We start from the raw sequence: 18,841 nt of genomic DNA, 5'->3' as shown, positions 1-18,841 counted from the left end.
GCATCTAGGTACTCATCTCCCAGGTTCAGCACGGATCGATCCAGAGCCCACCTGTTCCACGTACACCCCCCACATCTCTCTTCTTTATTATTGTGAAGAAAACATCATATCGTAACGTGTCATCTGTAAATACCCCGGGAGATGTCTCTAAGGGATAACTACAACCTCAAAACACACGGTAATTCCATCACCATCATCAAACACACTGTAATTCATTGCTTTCTGAATTGAGACGCACGCCCCTTCAGTGATGTTCCAGGCTCGCCTGGAAGACCGGGGTTTCGTAAGTCGAGCATGGGTCTCCCCACAATTCCTGAAGACCACACCTTGGGTTTCACTCTCTGTGTTAATGGCTGTGACCCATGGGAAGGGAGCTGAGGACAGAACCAGGTTCGGCTACCGATTACCCAAGCATTTGCCCTTCGTGTTCAGCTGGGACACATGTGAGGAACCCCCCGCCTCCCAAAGAAAGAGCTGACATTTCTTTATGAGGGAAGAAATCTGTTTCCACTTAAAATAGGGCTGCTATGGGTTTGCATGCTATTGGTTTTGAAGAGAGACACGCACAGATTTTGGATGCTGGGGCACTTGGAGTCCCAGCACGGACGCCGACGGGGAGGCTCCCCGTCTTGGGCATATCCCACCTTCTCATTTTCCCTTCCTGTTTTCCCACCTCGTAAGAGAACATGGAGATTCACTTGGAACAACTTTCCTTAGCTTCCAACAGATGTTCGTCGGTCTGGTCCCGTCGTGTCCTCCAACGTGAAATAAACCCAGTGTTCTCTTCCTGCTGCCTTGGGTTGAAAGCCATCTGAACTTAGTGATGAGAAATGGCACCCCCAGAATTCAGGAAAGCCGACCCCCTTTCTTGTGCCTCACAGCCGCTGGTGCTGCCGGGTTAATCTCTCTGGTTCTCGTCCCACCAGCCTCTGACTCCGCCAGCGCCGTGAGACAAGGGCAGGTTCAGATAGCAGTGCGGGAGCAGAGCCCAGGGCCCTCAGCCTTCTTTCTGCATTCGGTGCGTTTCCTTTCAGCGGGCTTTTGCTTCCAAGGTCCGCACCGGCTGCTCTCTTCCAGAGCCTTGTCCTTGGGCTGCTGGAGCCTGCTTCGCCTGCATGCGCAGGGAGCAGACCGGAAGGGTCTGGGATTGACTGCTCTCGGCAACCTTCATGGCTGGTCAGGGGGTGTGACAGCCCCAGCGACACTGCCCAGGTCAGGATCACTCTGGGACGGAGCTCCCACCCCGGAGCGCCCCGGCAGCTAGATGCTGCCCACAGAAGGCTGCAGAGATGGGCCTTTCTTTGGCTTCCCCTTCCTCCTCCGCCTCCCCTGTTCCGTCACCAGGCCCCCAGGGACCACCCCCTCAATCAATCACCAAGCCTCACTTTCAGATCTGCTTCTGGGGAGCCCGACCTAAACACGGCAGGTCACCAAGGACTCCCGTGATTTATTTTGGGGTTCTCTGGGAAGTGTCCTTCCTCCTGGACACACACGGGGCCCAGGCACCCAGGTAGGAAGGACGGTCACATGCCGAAGGATGTCACACACACACAGAGCACAGACGGGACGCAACTTTCCCTTCTTCTTCCTCGTGTGCAGCACCGTGGCACGGAACAAAGGCCACTAGGCTGGGCGACCTTGGCCTGCTCCCCACAGCAGGGTGACCTGGGTCTGGGCTCTGCATTTCTTGTTTTGTTTTATTTTGTTTTTGGTATTCTTTTTTAAAACGGTGATACGTACCTCACAGATGTGCGGATTCAGTGAGATCTCCTAACACAGCCGCCGGGCACACAGCGGGCGCTCAGGAACCGCCTGCCGAATCCGACTTGGCACTTTGATGATGCCCTTTGGGTCAGAAGTGACCCCCCCAGCCCATTCCAGGAGCCGGACGTCTCCGGAGCCCGGCTCTCCTCCAGCAGCCATCTGCCGGCACCCACAGCTTCTTCACACTTGCAGGGACAGGAACCAGATGCTGTTGTAACTGCGGGAAAAAAATGGTCCCTCACCAAGAAAAAAGGCCCTTGACGGACGTTAGGGAGGCTTTATGAGCCATCAAGTGCAACAGCTGGATAGTTCCGGGGAATGTTTCCACCCAACGATTGTTAAGCAGCAGGCGATATTTTATTATCTTTTCCCCTCTGTTTAATGCGCTGTTCACCTTCTGCTGGGATTGTTAGCCTTGATTATCAATCTCCCCATAAAAATATAGGAACGTCCTATTCCCCGTTCCCCTCCTGGGGTCTCCCCGGGTTGCTTGTTACTGTAGGAATCCCACACTCGTTAGTGGAGTGGACGGAAACCTCAGCTGCCAAGAGCCAATGGATGAAGTGGGGGGTAGCAGGTGGGGGGCGTTCAGGGCGAGGAAGCAGGAGGAAGCCGGACCATCCCCCTGGAGCACTGAGAAGTGGTAGAACTCCAGCAAACATGAGGCCAATAGCAGAAAAAGACTCTTACTCCTTTGTGGCTGAAGACCAGACGTTTTAGGGACAGAGTCAACATTTTTTTTTTTTTCCTGAGTTAGAGGCTGCCTCGCCTTTGACAAAGGAAGCCGGGCAGCTGTGTCCTTGGGGAGCCATTGGGCTCCCCTGAATCCTCCCCCGGCATTTCCCACACCCGGCTCCGTCGTCCTCGATGAACACTGGGCAGCAGTGCCTCCAGGTCCCGCTGCACCGCTTCATTAGGGCCGTAGAGACATTGGTGGCACCACTTTCCGGGCTCCAAGCAAGCAGATGGCTGGAGTTCACAGTCCCAAAGCAGCACTTGGCAAGGCCACACAAAACCAAGGAGAGAGGACAGGCCCGATCCTGCCCTCTCTGCGAGGGACTAGACTGATCTGGATTTGTATTTCGTCCTGTCTCACTTCCTTTTAGGCATGAAACAGTCCAGGTGCCAGGGGGATGTGGCAGCATCTATTAACGACACTCGTGTCGGACATCAGAGGTCCCTTGACCCTGGCCTGCCCACGAGTCTGCCTCCATTCAAGGGAGAGGGCTGGTGACGTGTGTCCAGCCTAGAATCTGCTAAGCCTAGGGCTTCTCAGTCCTGGCCTGTTTGCAGCAAACCTCGAGCACTGTATCAGCAGAACTATGGCTTGGTAGAAAGGCTCAGGACAATATAGGCACTTTCGAAAGTGCTGTAGAAATGACTTTCAGAAACAGACATGCTATCAGACTGGAAGCCTAAAGCACTGAGCAGAGAATTCTGCCTCTTCCTGGGCAAGAAAGGCAGGTGGTCACCTTTTGGAGCAGAGAAGCTGGGAAAGGGCTCCCCCATCCAGTTCTAGTAGCTTCCAATCAGCCTACGGGCTGCGCATGAACCCAAACTTGAAGGCTTGATACCTGCTTGGTCTTAGCGCGTAGAGGACAGTCTACTTTGTTTTTCCCTAATGCGGACTCTTCCCAGTCTTAAGAGATGACTCCAGGATTCAATGAGTCATCTATCCGCATGTCAAGTAATCGACTCAGTTTCCCTCCTAGATCCTGTCCTCTGGACGGAAGAGCTCTTCCAACAGCCTGTGATGGAAGGGATGTTCCTCTACCCCCTCAGTAGTGTTTTGCTTCTCTTGCACATTTTAAGGTGTATTTATTACAACTTCATAAGAAGGGGCGCCTGGGTGGCTCAGTCTCCCAGTAGTTAAGCATCTCCCTTCAGCTCAGGTCACGTCCCAGGGTCCTGGGATCGAGTCCTCCCAGCCCAGTGGGGAGTCTGCTTCTCCCGCTGCCTCTTCTCCTCCTCCCATTCATCTTCTCTCTCTCAAACAAATAAATAAAATCTTTTGGGGAAAAAAAAGCCTTCATAAGAACTTCCAGGTTCGAACACAATTTTATTGGCCCAAGGACACAATGATACCTTTCACTGGATCGCCAACATCCTTTCTGAGAAGGTCCGACAGACGTTGCTATTGTGGCTTTCTCTGGTCATGATCTTAGACAGAATCCTCTGGCGGCTGCGTCCTTCGGTTCTTGTCCTCGATTACAACCGGTCTCCCAGAGCCTTCCCTCCCAGAAGGACAGCGTGAACTGCTTGTCCAGAAGTGTTTTTCCTTGCTCCCATTAAAGTTTCTCTGCTTACTTCTTTGCCTGGTTATTCTGTCTTGATGATATTTTATTACCTGAAGGAACTTAGTTTTGTGCACAAGTTTGGAGATTTCCCGTGGTACTTTTCTTCTCTTGATCCTTTACAAAAACGTTAAATAAGTCCAGTTCAATATGTTTTCCTCGGGGTTCTTATTACTAACGCTTTTCCCTCCAGAGAAAAATGATCCTTTGGCCACACTCCTTATTTATTCTCTAAGACAGCTCCGTCTCCAGCTCAAAACATTTTCTCTCGTCTCCACAAAACCTATCGATCTAGCTTTAGTGAGGGATAACTGATACATGAGAAACCGTGCATATTCAAAGCATACAATTCGGGGAGTTCTGTCACGTGTAGGCACCTGTGAAACCGTCCCAGGACAACAGATGTCTCCATTATCCCCCAAAGCCCTTTCGTTGTCTCTCCCCACCCCTCTCCCTTTGCAGCCAACTGCAGATATGTTTTCTGTCCTTACAGATTAGTTTGCATTGTCTATAATCTCAGCTAAAGGAAATCATACCGTATGTAGTCTTCTGGTTTGGGTGGGGGAGTCTGGCGTCTTTCACTCACTCTAATCATTTTAAGATTCATCAGTGTTTTTCCATAAACCGAAAGTTTGACTATCCCGAGTGGTACTCCGTGGGACAGATAGAACACATTTTGTTGCTCTATTTTTCAGTTGGTAGACCCTCGTGCTGCTACCAATTTGGGGTTACCACGAATAATATTGCTCTGAACATCCCCACGTAAGCCTTTGCACTATCGTACGCCTCAGCTGCTCTTTGGTTAACATCTAAGAGCGGAAGGGCTGGGTGGTATCATTTCTACCACTTCTGGTATGACATCTATTTTTTTAAGATTTATTTATTTGACAGAGCGAGAGAGCGAGAGAGGGAACACAAGCAGGGGAGGGGGAGAGGGAGAAGCAGGTTCTCTACCTCGAAGGGAGCGCGATGCAGGGCTTGATTCCAGGACCATGACCCAAGCTGAAGGCAGACGCCTAACCATCTGAGTCACCTGGGTGCCCCGGTATGACATATTTTTAAAAGCTTTTGAAAATCCAAGTAAACTATATCCTCTCTTTCTCCTTTATTTATGTATTTTCTTTTTTTTTTTTTAAGATTTTATTTATTTAATTGACAGACAGAGATCACATAGTAGGCAGAGAGGCAGGCAGAGAGAGTGCGGGAAGCAGGCTCCCTGCTGAGCAGAGAGCCCGATCGATGCAGGGCTCCATCCCAGGACCCTGGGATCATGACCCGAGCTGAAGGCAGAGGCTTAACCCACTGAGCCACCCAGGTACCCCTATTTATGCATTTTCTTAAAAAAAAAAAACAGTAAACATAATTCTCAAAGAATAAAACAAAGACATAAAGACCATGGGGCCTCGGGGGGGGGGGCGGTGGTGGTGATCATACTTGTTCACCAAGACTGCTCAGTCTTAACCTCTGTGAAGTGTAACAAAGCAGCTACACTGCCCAGGTGACACTCAGTCCCCTTAGGGATAGGAGGAAAAAAGTCCTGTCTCCCTCCTGGAGGCTCTATGGTATGCAGGTGTGGAAATATTTATCAACCAGATTCAACCCACCAGCCCTCCTGTGTGTGTTATCTGAGTACACGGAGTAATTTACGGCTCAGAACAGAATGGAAAATCAAGAAGACTTTCCTGTGTTTTGTTTCTGATGGTGTTAGGCTTGTTTTGTCACAGACAAAACACAGACAAAGACCGAAAGGGAGAGAAAGATGCCGGAGAATGGAATAAAGTACCAAAAGAAGAAGGTTACAGACAAAAACAAAATGGGACCAAATTCTGAGAGTCGACGCTCGAGTTCGTAAATAACTCCCCTTCCCTGACACTTTTTACGCACGGTCACAAGACACAGGGTGAGTCGCTGCCTGGGTTTCAAAGCCCAGATGCAAGGACCCCGTCTGAGCCACCAGCCTTGTGGTCCTGCTGGGAAGGGGACCATCCCAGACGAACAGATTGTGATTTTCAAGTTCCAGGTGTATAGAAAATAGACTTGTTATTTTTAATTTATAAGCTCCTATAGCAATAGATGTAAATTAGGATTTCTTTTCCTGGACGTGTAAGGAAACACGAGCGGTGCTGAAATTTACAGCAGCTTGAACACTCAGCTTCCCTCCCCCACTTCGAAGCAAGACCCAGGCTCCATAAATCAGTTTTGCTCACATGCCCAGCTGTAAAGGAAATAAAGAACAGGCAGGGTGGTAAGTCCCCCACCGGCCTTTGGGGCTGTGGTTGGCAATCGGGACCAGAGGAGAGGTTTCAAGATGAATGATAGCCATCTTTATGTTCTCTCTCTTTAACACGAAAATGAAAACAAAATGCACAGCATCTTAAGTCATAAATGATAGGGGATTTTCCAATTTATGGAAAGGCATGAGGATTACATTGAACATGGCTCCAGGCAGGGACACTTCAGGAAAGCACAGAGACTGGGTGAAGACATGCCCCCCGACCCAGGCCTGGCAGGTGCACCCCACCCCCAGCAGCCTGGACGGAAAGACATGGCATCAGGAGCAGCCTCAGAAAGTCTCCGCACACGCTTGAGGAATGGCCCAGAATGAAAAGTTCTTTCCAGTTAAGCTCAGTGCTGATTCGAGGTTAGAGGGCCAATTTGGCTAGGCTATGGTGCCCACTTCTTTGGCCAAACAGCGGTCTAGATGTTCCCCGGAAGGTGTCTTTTAGCGTGATTGATACTGACATCAATAGATTCTGAATGAAGCATATTACCCCCATCCGTCGTGTTAAAGGAACGCGCTCTCCTCAAGCACACGGTTGGGCAAAGCACTTAGTTCCCCAGGACTGGTGACTGGAAAGAAGCCCCGGCCCTCGGGGCGCGGTAGGGAGCAGGCAGGTAGGGCAGGCAGGGAGCCACGCTCTTTCTCTCCTGCTCTGAGCAGAGCCTTTCTGTGGAGCTTAGCTACACTGCAGCAGAGATGAACGACCCCAGGAGGGACAGGAGGAGGCTGACCAGCTCCTGGGCAGACTCCTACCGCTTCCCAGATGGGCTCAAATAGTCACTGAGCCCCAGATCCATTCTCAGAGGTGAGGATACAACTGTGGAACAGACAGACAAGTGCCTCATTGAATGGATCTTCCATTGTAGAAGGGGAGAAGGCAATAAACCAGAGAGCAAGTGAATGGATAAGATAACTTCTGATAAAAAGAGGTGCGATGAAGTCCCCTTTAATAGCTAAAGGATTGGAAGACTCGGGGTGGGTGATACTGGGAGTTCTGGTGTTCTTCTGTGTCCTGGGAGGGAGCTCCCTGATGGCGGTGGCTGCCCATTTGCCATCTTCAGTATCACATATAATGCCTGGCATATAGCATGGACTTAAAAAAATGCTGGATGATTGGATGGATGGATGGATGGATGGATGGATGTTTGGATGGATGGATGGATGGATGGATGGATGGATGTTTGGATGGATGGATGGATGTTTGGATGGATGGATGTTTGGATGGATGGATGGATGTTTGGATGTTTGGATGGATGGATGGATGGATGGATGGATGGATGGATGGATGTTTGGATGGATGGATGGATGTTTGGATGGATGGATGGATGGATGGATGGATGGCTGAATGGGGATATACAGCCTATATCTTATGCTGGGTCTTCTTAGAAGCATCCCTGGATAAGGATGAGAGTTCTAGGAGGTTTAAATGGCAGGTGACTGCAGGAAACAGACGCAGGGGAGTAGGAGTGAGACAGGGAAGGAGGAAGCCACTGCAGGATACATGATCAAGCAGGCTGCTGATACAGGCAGCTGGGGCTCAGCCCTACTTAGGAAACCTGGACCAAGGACCAGGGTCAGGGTGGACCATGCCTCAGCGATGTCCCAAACAAGGGGCAAGGGAGCTGGAGCATTTACCCCCAACTCCTTCAGTCTTATTTGGGAGCTGTTCCCAAGAACACTGCTTCCCTAGCACTCTGGCCAGACCCACACTTGAATGCAGTGGGCTCCAGCAGAGAAAACCCGTGGGCAGAGTTGTAAGGGCTGGACCTTGGGAGCTACAAGGCCTTGTTCAGAGAATGATGTGTGGGAGGTAGAGGCCAACAGTACCAGTTGCTGCCAGTTATGTTCATCTCATGAATTCCCAGGGGGGCCGGGAGGGGCTGAGCTGCCAGACCCCAGCCAGGGTCGGACTTCATGACATACAGGTTGGTAATCCTTGGGCCTCTTCCGCGATCTCTCTCAACTTTTTTTTTTAAAAAAGATATATTTACTTACTTTAGAGAAAGAAAGAGCACGAGCAGAAAGGGCAGAGGGAAAAGGAGAATCTCAAACAGACTCTGCCCTGAGCGTGGAGCCTGGTGGGGGCTCGATCCTGCAGCTCTGAGATCACGACCTGAGCTGAAACCAAGAGTCAGACGCTTAGTTGACCACACCACCCAGGCGCCCCATCTCTCTCGATTTTACTCTGACCCCTGGAGCTCCTCAACGGTGGGAACAAGTTCTTATTTTGATTTTTAAATACTATAGGTGGTGAGAGCCTGTATAAGGACTTAAGACTTGAGTATTTTTTTCGTCCATTGAAAGTGTCACTAAAATTCTGCAGGGCCAGATTCAGAAATAGTCTGCTTTCTCCACAAAGGCCACCTTGCAGCTTTAACTTGAGCACCAAGGAGACAGACAGGAGAATAAATGAAAATTTATTTGAGAAAAATGAACCACATTTATTTTCTGAAGCACCTGAAAGACTAGAAATAAATTTTGAGTGATGGTCTATATTTGTTCGTCTTCTTCTTCTTTTTTTTAAATCAAAGTGGGGCCTGGGGCTCATTACACCCTTTTCATGATAGGCCCAAGGATAAATCATCTTTCTTTGTCATGGCCAAGGCCCTTTCCCCCTTTTGCCGGAGTCTAAAAGGACCAACTATGGACTCTTAAGGCTTTGGTTTTGGAGGACACCAAGACAATGGCACAGGCCATCGTTTCTAATGATGCTAAACTCACTTTTGCATCAGCTCAATGAAAAGATGATGGTCCAAATTCACGTGTACAGAACCTACCTGTGCTGAAATCAATAATGAAAAAAGTCTGTTTGATTACTTAGCTATCACAACGTTTCTTACCAGTAAAGCCAGTACTTGAAAGGATAAGAAATCGGGAGACAGCGTGATATATTTGGCTATCTCCAAGTACAGTCTCAAGGTTCATTTTACATTTTAGTTTCTTTAAGCATTTTTACTCTTTTGAGAAGCAGGACAGGCCCGAGTTTTCCTGCACAGTGGGGTCCCTGTTTCAGCATTCACTTACTGAGCTCCTACTGTATACAAAGCACGGTACCAAGTATAGGGGGAGACTCAACACAGTTACTGTTCTCATGAGAGCTACATCTTGGTAATCAGGAGAAAAGGGAAAACTCATTATTTCCACGTTAGAGGCAAGAAAGGAAGAAGCCCTCCTTCAGGAACATCTTTGGTGGAAGAAGCCGAGACGGCCACTGGTCTCTTTATGCCTCAGTCCGACCTGTTTCTCAGCAAATTATTATGACAGTATCCCTTGAAGTCCTGCGCCGCATTTCCCTGATGAGGAGCCGGTTCCTTATTTAGGGGGCAGACAAAGCCATGGACAGATTCATCACCAGCATGAGGAACCTCTACCCAATACCGTGTAATATGATGCATCTTTAGTTTCTATAACGTCTTCTGCATGATTTTTTTTCCCAAATGCTTTACATACCTCACTAGGACAGTTATAGAATTAAAATAATAAAACAGGAGGCAGAAAGCAAAAATATTTAATCCAAGGGAGGAAAAGTCAGGTTTGGGACGAAATAGGAGGAAAGATGGCGAGCCCTACTGGGTTGTGCTGGTCCTGACTCTTTTCTCTGTTTTGACTCTTTGTGCTTTTGGCCCCGGGTGGTACCATGCAACCTCTCTTGCAAATCTTCCTCTTGAAAAGACAGCTAGGTACTCGCAGCTTCCGTAAGAATCTCAGTTTCTCAGTGATGCCTTCCACATGCTTTGTTATGATGCTATCTCCCCAGAACATCCCCAAACTACAGCAATAATGTAATTCCTGGGCATGGGACTTGAACCGAATGGGAAAAGATGTGAAATTCTCAAAGATCTTCCGTGGAGGAAAATCTGGAGACTTAGCTGCCCATCTTGCTTTTAGCCTGATCTCCCTTCCTTCCCACTTTCCTTCCTTCAACTAATATTGAAGACGGTAGGTATTGTATGGGAGGAGGGATGCAGAGACAGAATGGTTGTACTTTTAAATAGAGAGGACAGGGGGGTACCCAGGTGCCTCCATCGGTGAAGCGTCCGACTCTTCATTCTGGTTCAAGTCATGATCTGAGGTCATGAGACTAACCCCACGTCAGGCTCTACGCTCAGCATGGAGTCTGCATGAGATTCTCTCTCTCCGCCTGCCCCTCCCACTGCTCATGCATGAGCACACAGGCTCGCTCTCTCTCTAAAATAAATAAGTCTTTAAAAAAATAAAAATAAATAAATAGGTTAGGGAAGGCATTTGAACAAAGATCTGAAAAAAGGGAGGGCTGAGCTGAGCAGAAATCTGGGGAAAGGGCCGAGGGAACAGGAAAAGCAGACCTTCTGCAGAGGCCATGGTCTTGCCTCTTTTGAGAAAGGGCAAGGAGGTTGGTGTTCCCGGAACACGGTAGGCAAGAGGGCGATGGTAGAGGATGGGGGAAGAGCAGATGGCCAGTCGCCAAAAACCTTCAGCCTTGACTCTGAGTGAGACAGGAAGCAGTATTCTGGTAACAAACAAAATTAGAAAAGTAGAAGGTAATTGGCCAAAATGTTTTTCTCTGTAGCTTCCCTGCTGGGCTTTGCCTCCAATCTCCTCTTTGGTGTCACTCACGGCCCTTGAGCAAAGGCCTCACGATGGCCCACCCACTACAACCCATCCTGAGTTTGGAGGCAGGAAAGCATGGTGTCAGAGAGTGTTTGTTTATTCACTCAACAAGCATCTCTGGAGTGCTTCTTTGAGGCACTAGGGCTTCAGCCAAGAACAAAGACACGAGCGCCCCTACCCTTAACAGAGCTCACGCTCAGGTTCATGGGCTCTGAGATCGGAAAGCGGCGCTCAAGGACTGCCTCATCGGCTAGCTGCGAAACAGCCGTCAAGCTACTTCACCAGTCCATGCTTTGGTTTCCATACCTAAGCCTTGGACTAAGAAGAGGGCCAACTCATGGGGGCTTCTGAAGTTTAAATTTGTGTCTAGAACTCAGAAACGTGTGTGGCATAAGGGAATGCCCCAATAAATGTTGGCTTTCATTATTCTTAAATGAGTAAGTACTGAGGACAACCTCTCTGATCTAGTGACCACCAAAGACCTCTGCAAAAATGGTGAAGACCGGGCATCACACCTCAAGAGACAAACGCTCCCCACACCAGGCTGAAGAGCATAGTTCACCTCTGAGGAACCAGGTTCCACTGGTGACTGGAAACATCCGTGAGCCATGCAGAGAGGCTGTCCTTGGGGAGCTGCCTTCGAGGGGGGGTGGTAAGAAAGAAAACAGTGGGAAGACAGGAAAGGAAGGGACGGTGGAGAATTCTATGAGCCTGCGGCTCAGGGAGGACTCAGGTGCCAGCAGCTGGGTGGGGCCACAGAGCGGATGATGAAATTGAATAAAAACAGTGGAAGCAAAAGGGGAAACAGTCTGTTTCTTTGTTGACACCCGCATGGTCTGATCCGGGAGGATGACATTCCTCAGAGTCGGTTCCGAAAAAGCAGAGGACGGATGGCTGGAGACGACCCGATTTCATTAGTGTATGCTTTTGAAATCCATTTCCTGGTCACTAACTCAGATCAAAAAAGTACAACGTAAGCATGAAGGTGGCCATGACAAAAGTCATCCACTCCAGAAGGAACATTGAGAATGCTCTGGGCTTCCCGGGAAGCGAAGACTTCTAGCCCTAGCATGTGCCGTCTTAACATTGTCTGTGGGATTTCAATGACGTTTGCAAAGCGCTGTCATGTTTCCACAAGCCTGTGAAATAGACAGAGTGACCGACTGCCATGGAACAGAAGGAACAGGCTTTCAGAGGCTGAGTTAGTTGCCTCGAGTCCGGATCCAGTCCGGTCCAGAATGTCCGTGGTAGGCTCTGGATCTGACCCCGGGCCACTTCCCCTTTCTCTTTTTCCCATACCCCGCTTCCCTCCCCCCAACACTGGTCAAAAAAAGATATTCAAAATGTTCAGGAAGAACCAGAATGTCTGAGCTGAGAACGCTTGACAAGAATCACCGGGATCCCTGGGGCCCGTGGCATTCGCCTCGCCTTGGAGAAACCCCACCAAGGCATGAATTGGGTTTTCAGGGGAGGCCAGGCTGTGCAAATGATTCCCAGATGTGGTGAGCCGATTGCCAACACCCCAACAGGCCATCAGTCAGACAAAGGACTCCTTTAATCAGAAACTGCCCCATTTTACACATTCCCTGCAGCGGGAGACGGGAAGGGGCCGCGAACACTGGTCGTTTTCTTCTGTGTAGACTGGCAGCTCCGAAGAACGGTGTGGGCCACGCCACGAATGCCATCTGCACGATGGTCTGCATACCCCAAAACAGAACAGTTCTGGAGGTTGCTGGGGATGGTACTGGATGGTCGGGTTCTCTATCTCAAGCGTTTTAGGAGTTTTTTCTTTGTACACAAAGGATAACGGTGTAGACGTTGAATGTTCCCTCAGTGCATTCCTTGTGTCTCATAAGCAATCAAGGATTTCCTGCTTCAGGCAGCAAACACATGAAGCTCTTTCCCCGGCCCCCTGAAATCTGATGGCACTCAGCACCCATTTGGCTCCTTCTTAAAGTTTGCCTTTCATATGCCAACTGATGGGTGTTCAAGCGAAGCCCTACTCAAGCAGGTACGAATCCTCCAAATTCGCTTATTCATAAACATGAGCCAGAGTCCCCTCTTTTCCCAGAAGTCCACGGAGTCTTTTCTAAGAAAAGGGAGGTTGACCTGCCAGGAGTAAATAAACAAGAAACCCAGAAAGTGGGGATTTGGCTTCCCACTCGGGCCCTCCAAACTGCGGCCTCGACCCCACTGAGCCCCCAGTGGAGGAAGGGGGCAGGAAGCTGGTGCAGACAAGCCCACACTGTAACTCCAGGCAGCTGACTCGCAGAGGCCCTCCTGGATAGAGGGAGCCCGGGAGCAGGCACCCCACTCACCCCTCTAAATGTTGCCCTCGTCCCCTGAGCGAACGGCACAATTTTGGACACTGATCCTGACCACGAATTTCCCCTAGGAAGTCAGCGGAAGCTTAGCCATGGCTAAGTCAGCGGGAGCTGGAGCAGGTGACGGAGTTTCATGGGGGGAACTGGGGGAAGGAACAGACACGGGGTCCAAGTGCGATCCTGGCCAGGAGGTTAAGCGCAGGTACAACAGGCTTCTTTGAACTCGAGAAACAGGAAAAGCAATAATCGTGGGGGCAAGTTCCGAGAGACGGGCTCTCCGGGGCTCTTCTTCTCCCGGAGGTGCTCTTTTTTTTTTTTTTCTTTTTTTAAGATTTTATTTATTTATTTGACAGACAGAGATCACAAGTAAGCAGAGGGGCAGGCAGAGAGAGGGGGAAGCAGCTCCCAACTGAGCAGAGAGCCAGATGCGGGGCTCGATCCCAGGACCCCGAGATCATGACCTGAGCCAAAGGCAGACGCTTTAACCCTCTGAGCCACCCAGGCGCCCCTCCTGGAGGTGCTCTTCCATCACAACAGACACTAACATGGAAATTTACTTCTCTCAAGAAAGAGTCGGGTCCCCCGGCTCTCTCCTCCTCCTCCCGCATCACCGGGGACCAGCTGGGCCACGTCTGTCACAGTTCTTCTCCGGGGCTAACTACTGATGTGTCGATCACGGGGAGACCTGTGCGTCCCTCAGAAGAATCGAATCTGATGGGAGAACAAGAGGACCACGAGCAGCTTCACGGCTCCCTCTCATCCTTCTCTGACTCCATAAACTCCTGGCATGGAACCGAGGACTACTGTTCCACGTTCACACACCCGGGGTCGAAAAAAAAGGCATCGCTGAGCAAGACTGTATGTTCGGTGCGTGCTCTAACCAGAGCAAACGGGCACTATCTGAAGGGGCTGTTGGCAAGAACGTGCAGGGGATGTTAGGCACGGCCGCCTGTAAGAGTAATGCCTGTGCACACACAGCACGCGCGTGTGCCTGGCGCAAAGAGGAGGGGCCCCAAGGGGCATGAGAGGCGGAGCCAACTGGTCCCAAGGCAGGTCCTCGGAGCCAGGACACAGCTCCTGCCACTCGGCTTGGCCCCCAACCCCAGGACCCGAGCTGATCAAGGGGGAAACAGGGCCAGTCGGTCATGAACGCTCAGTGATGTGCTCTAGGGGCTTGGAGAAAGCAGCTGGGTAATCAGACAAGGGGTCCAAACTCGCGGATGCAAGAAACCGTGAGGCAGGTCGAGATGGACAGAAGTACAACAACATCCCTCAGGAAAGAAGGCGATCGGGCCGAAGGCAAGGGGTTGGGGGAGCTGGCAGAAGGAAACGAGGAACAAAGCAAGCGAGAAAGAGAAAGCAGAGCGAACGGGTCCCACAAAATGTATCCGAGGGCACCCCAATACTGAGAACACCAACTTTTGCCCAGAAGAAGCCAAACCCAGGGCAGATGTACTGTTAACCAATAGCCACACATTGTATAAAGGTCAGAAACTTCAAGAAGAGAATCGGGAAGTACAAGACAACTCTGTTCCTGGAGCATCCGAGGGGGCGGGGGAGGCTGAGGGAGGAGAAGCGCTAAGGCACGGAACGGACCCCGCGGGGAGCCAAGGGACACGCACCAAAGGGTTTGGAACATGGAGTGATCTGAGGTACTCAGACCATGCAAACAGATTTTAGAGCCACTTCTAGTCGCACTCATCACACGCTACTCCGCCACCTCCCGTTCGTGTGGGAATCGCGCACAGAAGATCCCCTAGGATCTTCGCTGGGACAGCTAACCAGCCAGGTGACTCGCTGTGCCAGCCTGGTTACTATGACCGTTACTATTTTTAGTGTCATGCTATCATTCCCCCACCCACCCCCAAAAAAAGTGCTTTTCCAAAATTAAAAGCAAAGGCAGTCTACCCCGATGCTGTTATTTAAAGAAATAGATTCAGACGAGGCAGGCATCGAGGGTTGCCGGCTTGGGACTTCGTCGCTTTCTAGAGGAGTTCTTCTCAGACCACATGCGGTGAAGAATCATTTTTTCTTTAATTTCTAATGACCTCCAAAATACAAGCTCCACTTCTGTATTCCTAGATCCAACAACCATAACACTCCTGTTCGCTGGCTTCCAGATGTTTCTAGAAGCTTCCTCTCCACCTCTCCACCTGTGCTAGACTAGGAACAGTGTGTGGCCCCATGGCCCCACAGACCACACTCGGAGAAGCTCCGGCCATGAAGGTACCGCGGCTTACGTGGAACTGGAACTCTTCATCTTTTTAGTCGTTGCGTCTGAAACAAAGTCCATCCCACCTTTCCCCGTAGAAAGCCAACATTTACACAGAAAGGCTGATGTTGCCAAGTAAAGGGGCTGTCCACAATCCTCAACAAACTGGGTTTCTGCTCTACTCATTTCCTCAAACAAACAGTAGCACCCACTTGTTCCCAGTGTTGTTTCCTAAGCGGTGACCCTCAGTTCCTGATTATGGTGAAGAAATCACTAATGCGTCGAATCATGCCCGCTTCACACTGAGGGCACCAAGGGCTCACGCACGTGGGTGAGGGTCCCCACTCTGCCACTTCCTGGCTGTGCACCCTTGGGTCCGTGACTTAACCTCTGGACATTTCTTTCTTTATCTGTCCAACGGGGAAATGATAGGTTCCACCTGCCACGGCTCATCTGAGGACAAAGGGAGAGTTTGCCCAGTGGGAGCTCAGCACAGTGAGTGACGCTCACTGACTGTCCCGGAAACCTCAGCCACGCTGGCTACAAAGGTGGCAAATGGCCCCTCTCCCCTACAAAATGATGAAATGATGTCCGGCCCAGCTTCCTGAAAGCCGGCCACCTCGGGTCGCTTAGAGCTGCAAGGAGGTTCCAGAACCTTGCAGACCCAGCTCTGCAACCCGGTCTCGCACAAGGAGTTGAGAAGCGGTGAGCACAGTTGTGAGGCACAGGAGCAAACCCCGGCCCCAGATTCCCGGGTGGAAAGACCTTCCCGAGCTTCCACAGGAAACCATAACCTCTAGAGCCTTTCCGGTTTGGGCACCAGTGACGGATGCAGATTTCACCCCGACCAAAGGCCACCTGTCCCATCGCCTTCCGTAGCTTTCCTTGGTCCCAAGCAGAAAACCCCGGACCCGGCATTCCGAGACTGCCGGACAGCACAACCGGGGCTGGTTTGGGCCCCTCCCCCGCAACCCACATCAAATGCCCGTTGGCTCTGGGCTCAGCCCATGGTCTCCATTCTGACCCGGGAGTGCAGGTAAGTCTCAGGCCAGGCTGTCCTTGCCCGTCATTTGTCCCTCCCTTCCCTGGTGTGTGCTGGCTCATTTGGAAATGCTCCTCGGATTAACTGAAAGTCAGCTTCAGGCCTACCCTATGTCTGGCGCATGGGCCTTCCCAGTGAACCCCTACCTCCTCCTGCTTCCAGTCCTGCTTCTGGGGTTTTCTGAGGGTAGCTGATCCAGAAAAGCCTCTGGGTGGAGTCTGCTCTGAGGCCTCTCACGTTCAAGGTGCTTCCAGTCAGGAAGGTGCCCTGGAGGGCAACCTCCATCTGGGCAGTGAAGGTTCTCGGCAGCACCAAGGCCGGCAGTCCCCCAGTGTAAGCTTGATCTCCCTCAGTGATGGGGGCCTCACTCTCTCTTGGGGTCGTCTGAGCTGTGTGCAAATTCTTCTGCATCCTGAGCTGGGAGAGCTGAGCTGGAGAGAGTCCGAGCTGGGCCCCATCACCAGGTTTTATTCGACCTTCGCCTACATACTTGGGTGTTTCTTAGAACCAACCAAATTCTTCATTCACACGATGGCCCAAGAGACAGCTGAGGGTCGTCTTCTCTGGACTAAACCTGCCATGATGTGGCTTCCTCCTTCCTCAGCACGTTCGTTGCCCACCCCGGACACGCTCTCACCACCCGCCTAAGTCCTGGGATCTTCTGTGCTTGCGGCATTTCCCATATTCTGTTCCACCTCCTTATTCCCTCCCTGAATGGCCTGGACATGGCCTCTCAGTTGGTTCTGTCCACGGTTTCAGGCATCCCCTGGCGGGCTTGGAGCATCTGTCCCGTGGATACGGGCACAACCTCATTTCCTGTTACTTCCCATACACCCGAGTCGGCACAACTTTTCACAGGACAATAAACATGGCATCAAGACACAATGAGAACCTCAGACCCAGTCTCCCTACAGGCCCCCGTGCCGTCTTTACTGGGGATGTTATTAACCCAGGGCACTGGCCTCTGTTCTCCCTCTGACCGGATCCTCCCCTATTCGGAGCCCCGTCCTCACATGCTGTGCTTTGGATGGTACCACTTGCGTAACCAGAGAAACCACGCAATTTTCCTTCCTCCTGACGTATTATCGGAGTCTGTATCAAATCGCCCTTTGTACAAGACTTTATCATTTACCCTAGTCCGTCTTAATGTTCAGAGCAACCCGGAGGAGGAGGGGCTGTCCTCGGTGTACAGACAGGGACACCAAGGCAGACCTCAGGGCTCCTCCGATCTCGGACCTGGAGCCATTTATTCTGAATCCCGCTTATCCAGGGACATGCAAATCTTAGGCAGAAAGAGTTTTCTAAAGTTAAGTTCCAAGGATCAAATAAAGAATGAGTCACGGGGTGGGGGGAAAGCTGAAGAATCTGGTTTCTATTTCTGACTTTGCTATAAATTAACTCAAAGTTCAACTTTCTTGGTCCTCAGGCCGGTCCTTCATAAAACAAGGAGACCGAATTAGATGATCCCGAAAGTGCCTTCTGGTCAGCTGTCCTTTGTCTCCTGCCCTGTCTCGGCCGCACTGCTAAAATTAGGCATAAAACATTGTCGAGATACCTTTCATTTGGGTTTCTTGTCTTATTAAAGGCCCTGAGATTCGCTGGAGGGTATAGGGTAACTATCCTGCTCATCTGTCCAGAATGGAAAAAAAAAAAAAGAAGGCTGCCATCTCTTTCCTAGTTCATGGTCAAAGCCATTCATCTGCTGTGCTAAGAACATCAGTCTGGAAACACCAGGTGGGGGGCTGGGCCCCCCGAAGTCCTCACCCCAGGGGCACATCGTGAAAACCACATATTCTTAGAGCCGTGGTCCTCCACCCGCGACACCCATGCCGGTGTCTGGAGACCTTCACAGTCGTCGCAAGTGCGACAGGTGCAGCGGGAGTCCAGCTTGGGGGGCCAAGGATGCTGCTGAGTGTCCAGACCGTCGCCCACAGCAGGGTCGTCCGGACCCAGCGGCGGCAGTCTGAGATTGCGGAACCCCCTCCTAAAGAGGGAAGTCCAAGACGGTTCCAAACTCTCACTAGTGTTTTAGCTAAGCTGGAGAAGTGAGGCTCCGGACGCTTCTCTTACCTGGCGAAGAAGGAAGCGGCCACCGAGGGGCCTGTGGAAGTCTCACTGGCCGCACAGGAGCCCTGGGAGGCTGGGGCGCCGCAGGCCGAGGGCTTGTCCGCGTTGGAGCGATTCAGCGTCGCCTCGGTCTGCCCCTCCCGGCCCGTCTCCGTCATCAGCTGGGAGATCTGACAAGGAAAACGGACACGGGGCTCGTTACCTGTGACTCACTGCCCTTCCCGCACCGCCGATGGCATCCCTCTGTCAGGGGGCGGGGGTCCCAGC

At 51.1% G+C, this 18,841-nt stretch overlaps 1 protein-coding gene across 1 annotated transcript in view; it reads right to left on the bottom strand.

Annotated features, from left to right (window-relative positions):
- The window catches only part of KIF26B (kinesin family member 26B), a 411,062-nt gene that overhangs the window by 193,001 nt on the left and 199,220 nt on the right, over positions 1-18,841 (bottom strand). Inside the window, exon 4 of the mRNA XM_032317413.1 lies at positions 18,578-18,744. Coding sequence (XP_032173304.1) covers positions 18,578-18,744 — 167 coding nt within the window. The remainder of the gene's footprint in view (positions 1-18,577; positions 18,745-18,841) is intronic.

This window comes from Mustela erminea, chromosome 17 (genome assembly GCF_009829155.1).
Source record: "Mustela erminea isolate mMusErm1 chromosome 17, mMusErm1.Pri, whole genome shotgun sequence".
Classification (NCBI taxonomy): Eukaryota; Metazoa; Chordata; class Mammalia; order Carnivora; family Mustelidae; genus Mustela; species Mustela erminea.
This window is presented reverse-complemented; position numbering and strand designations above follow the sequence as displayed.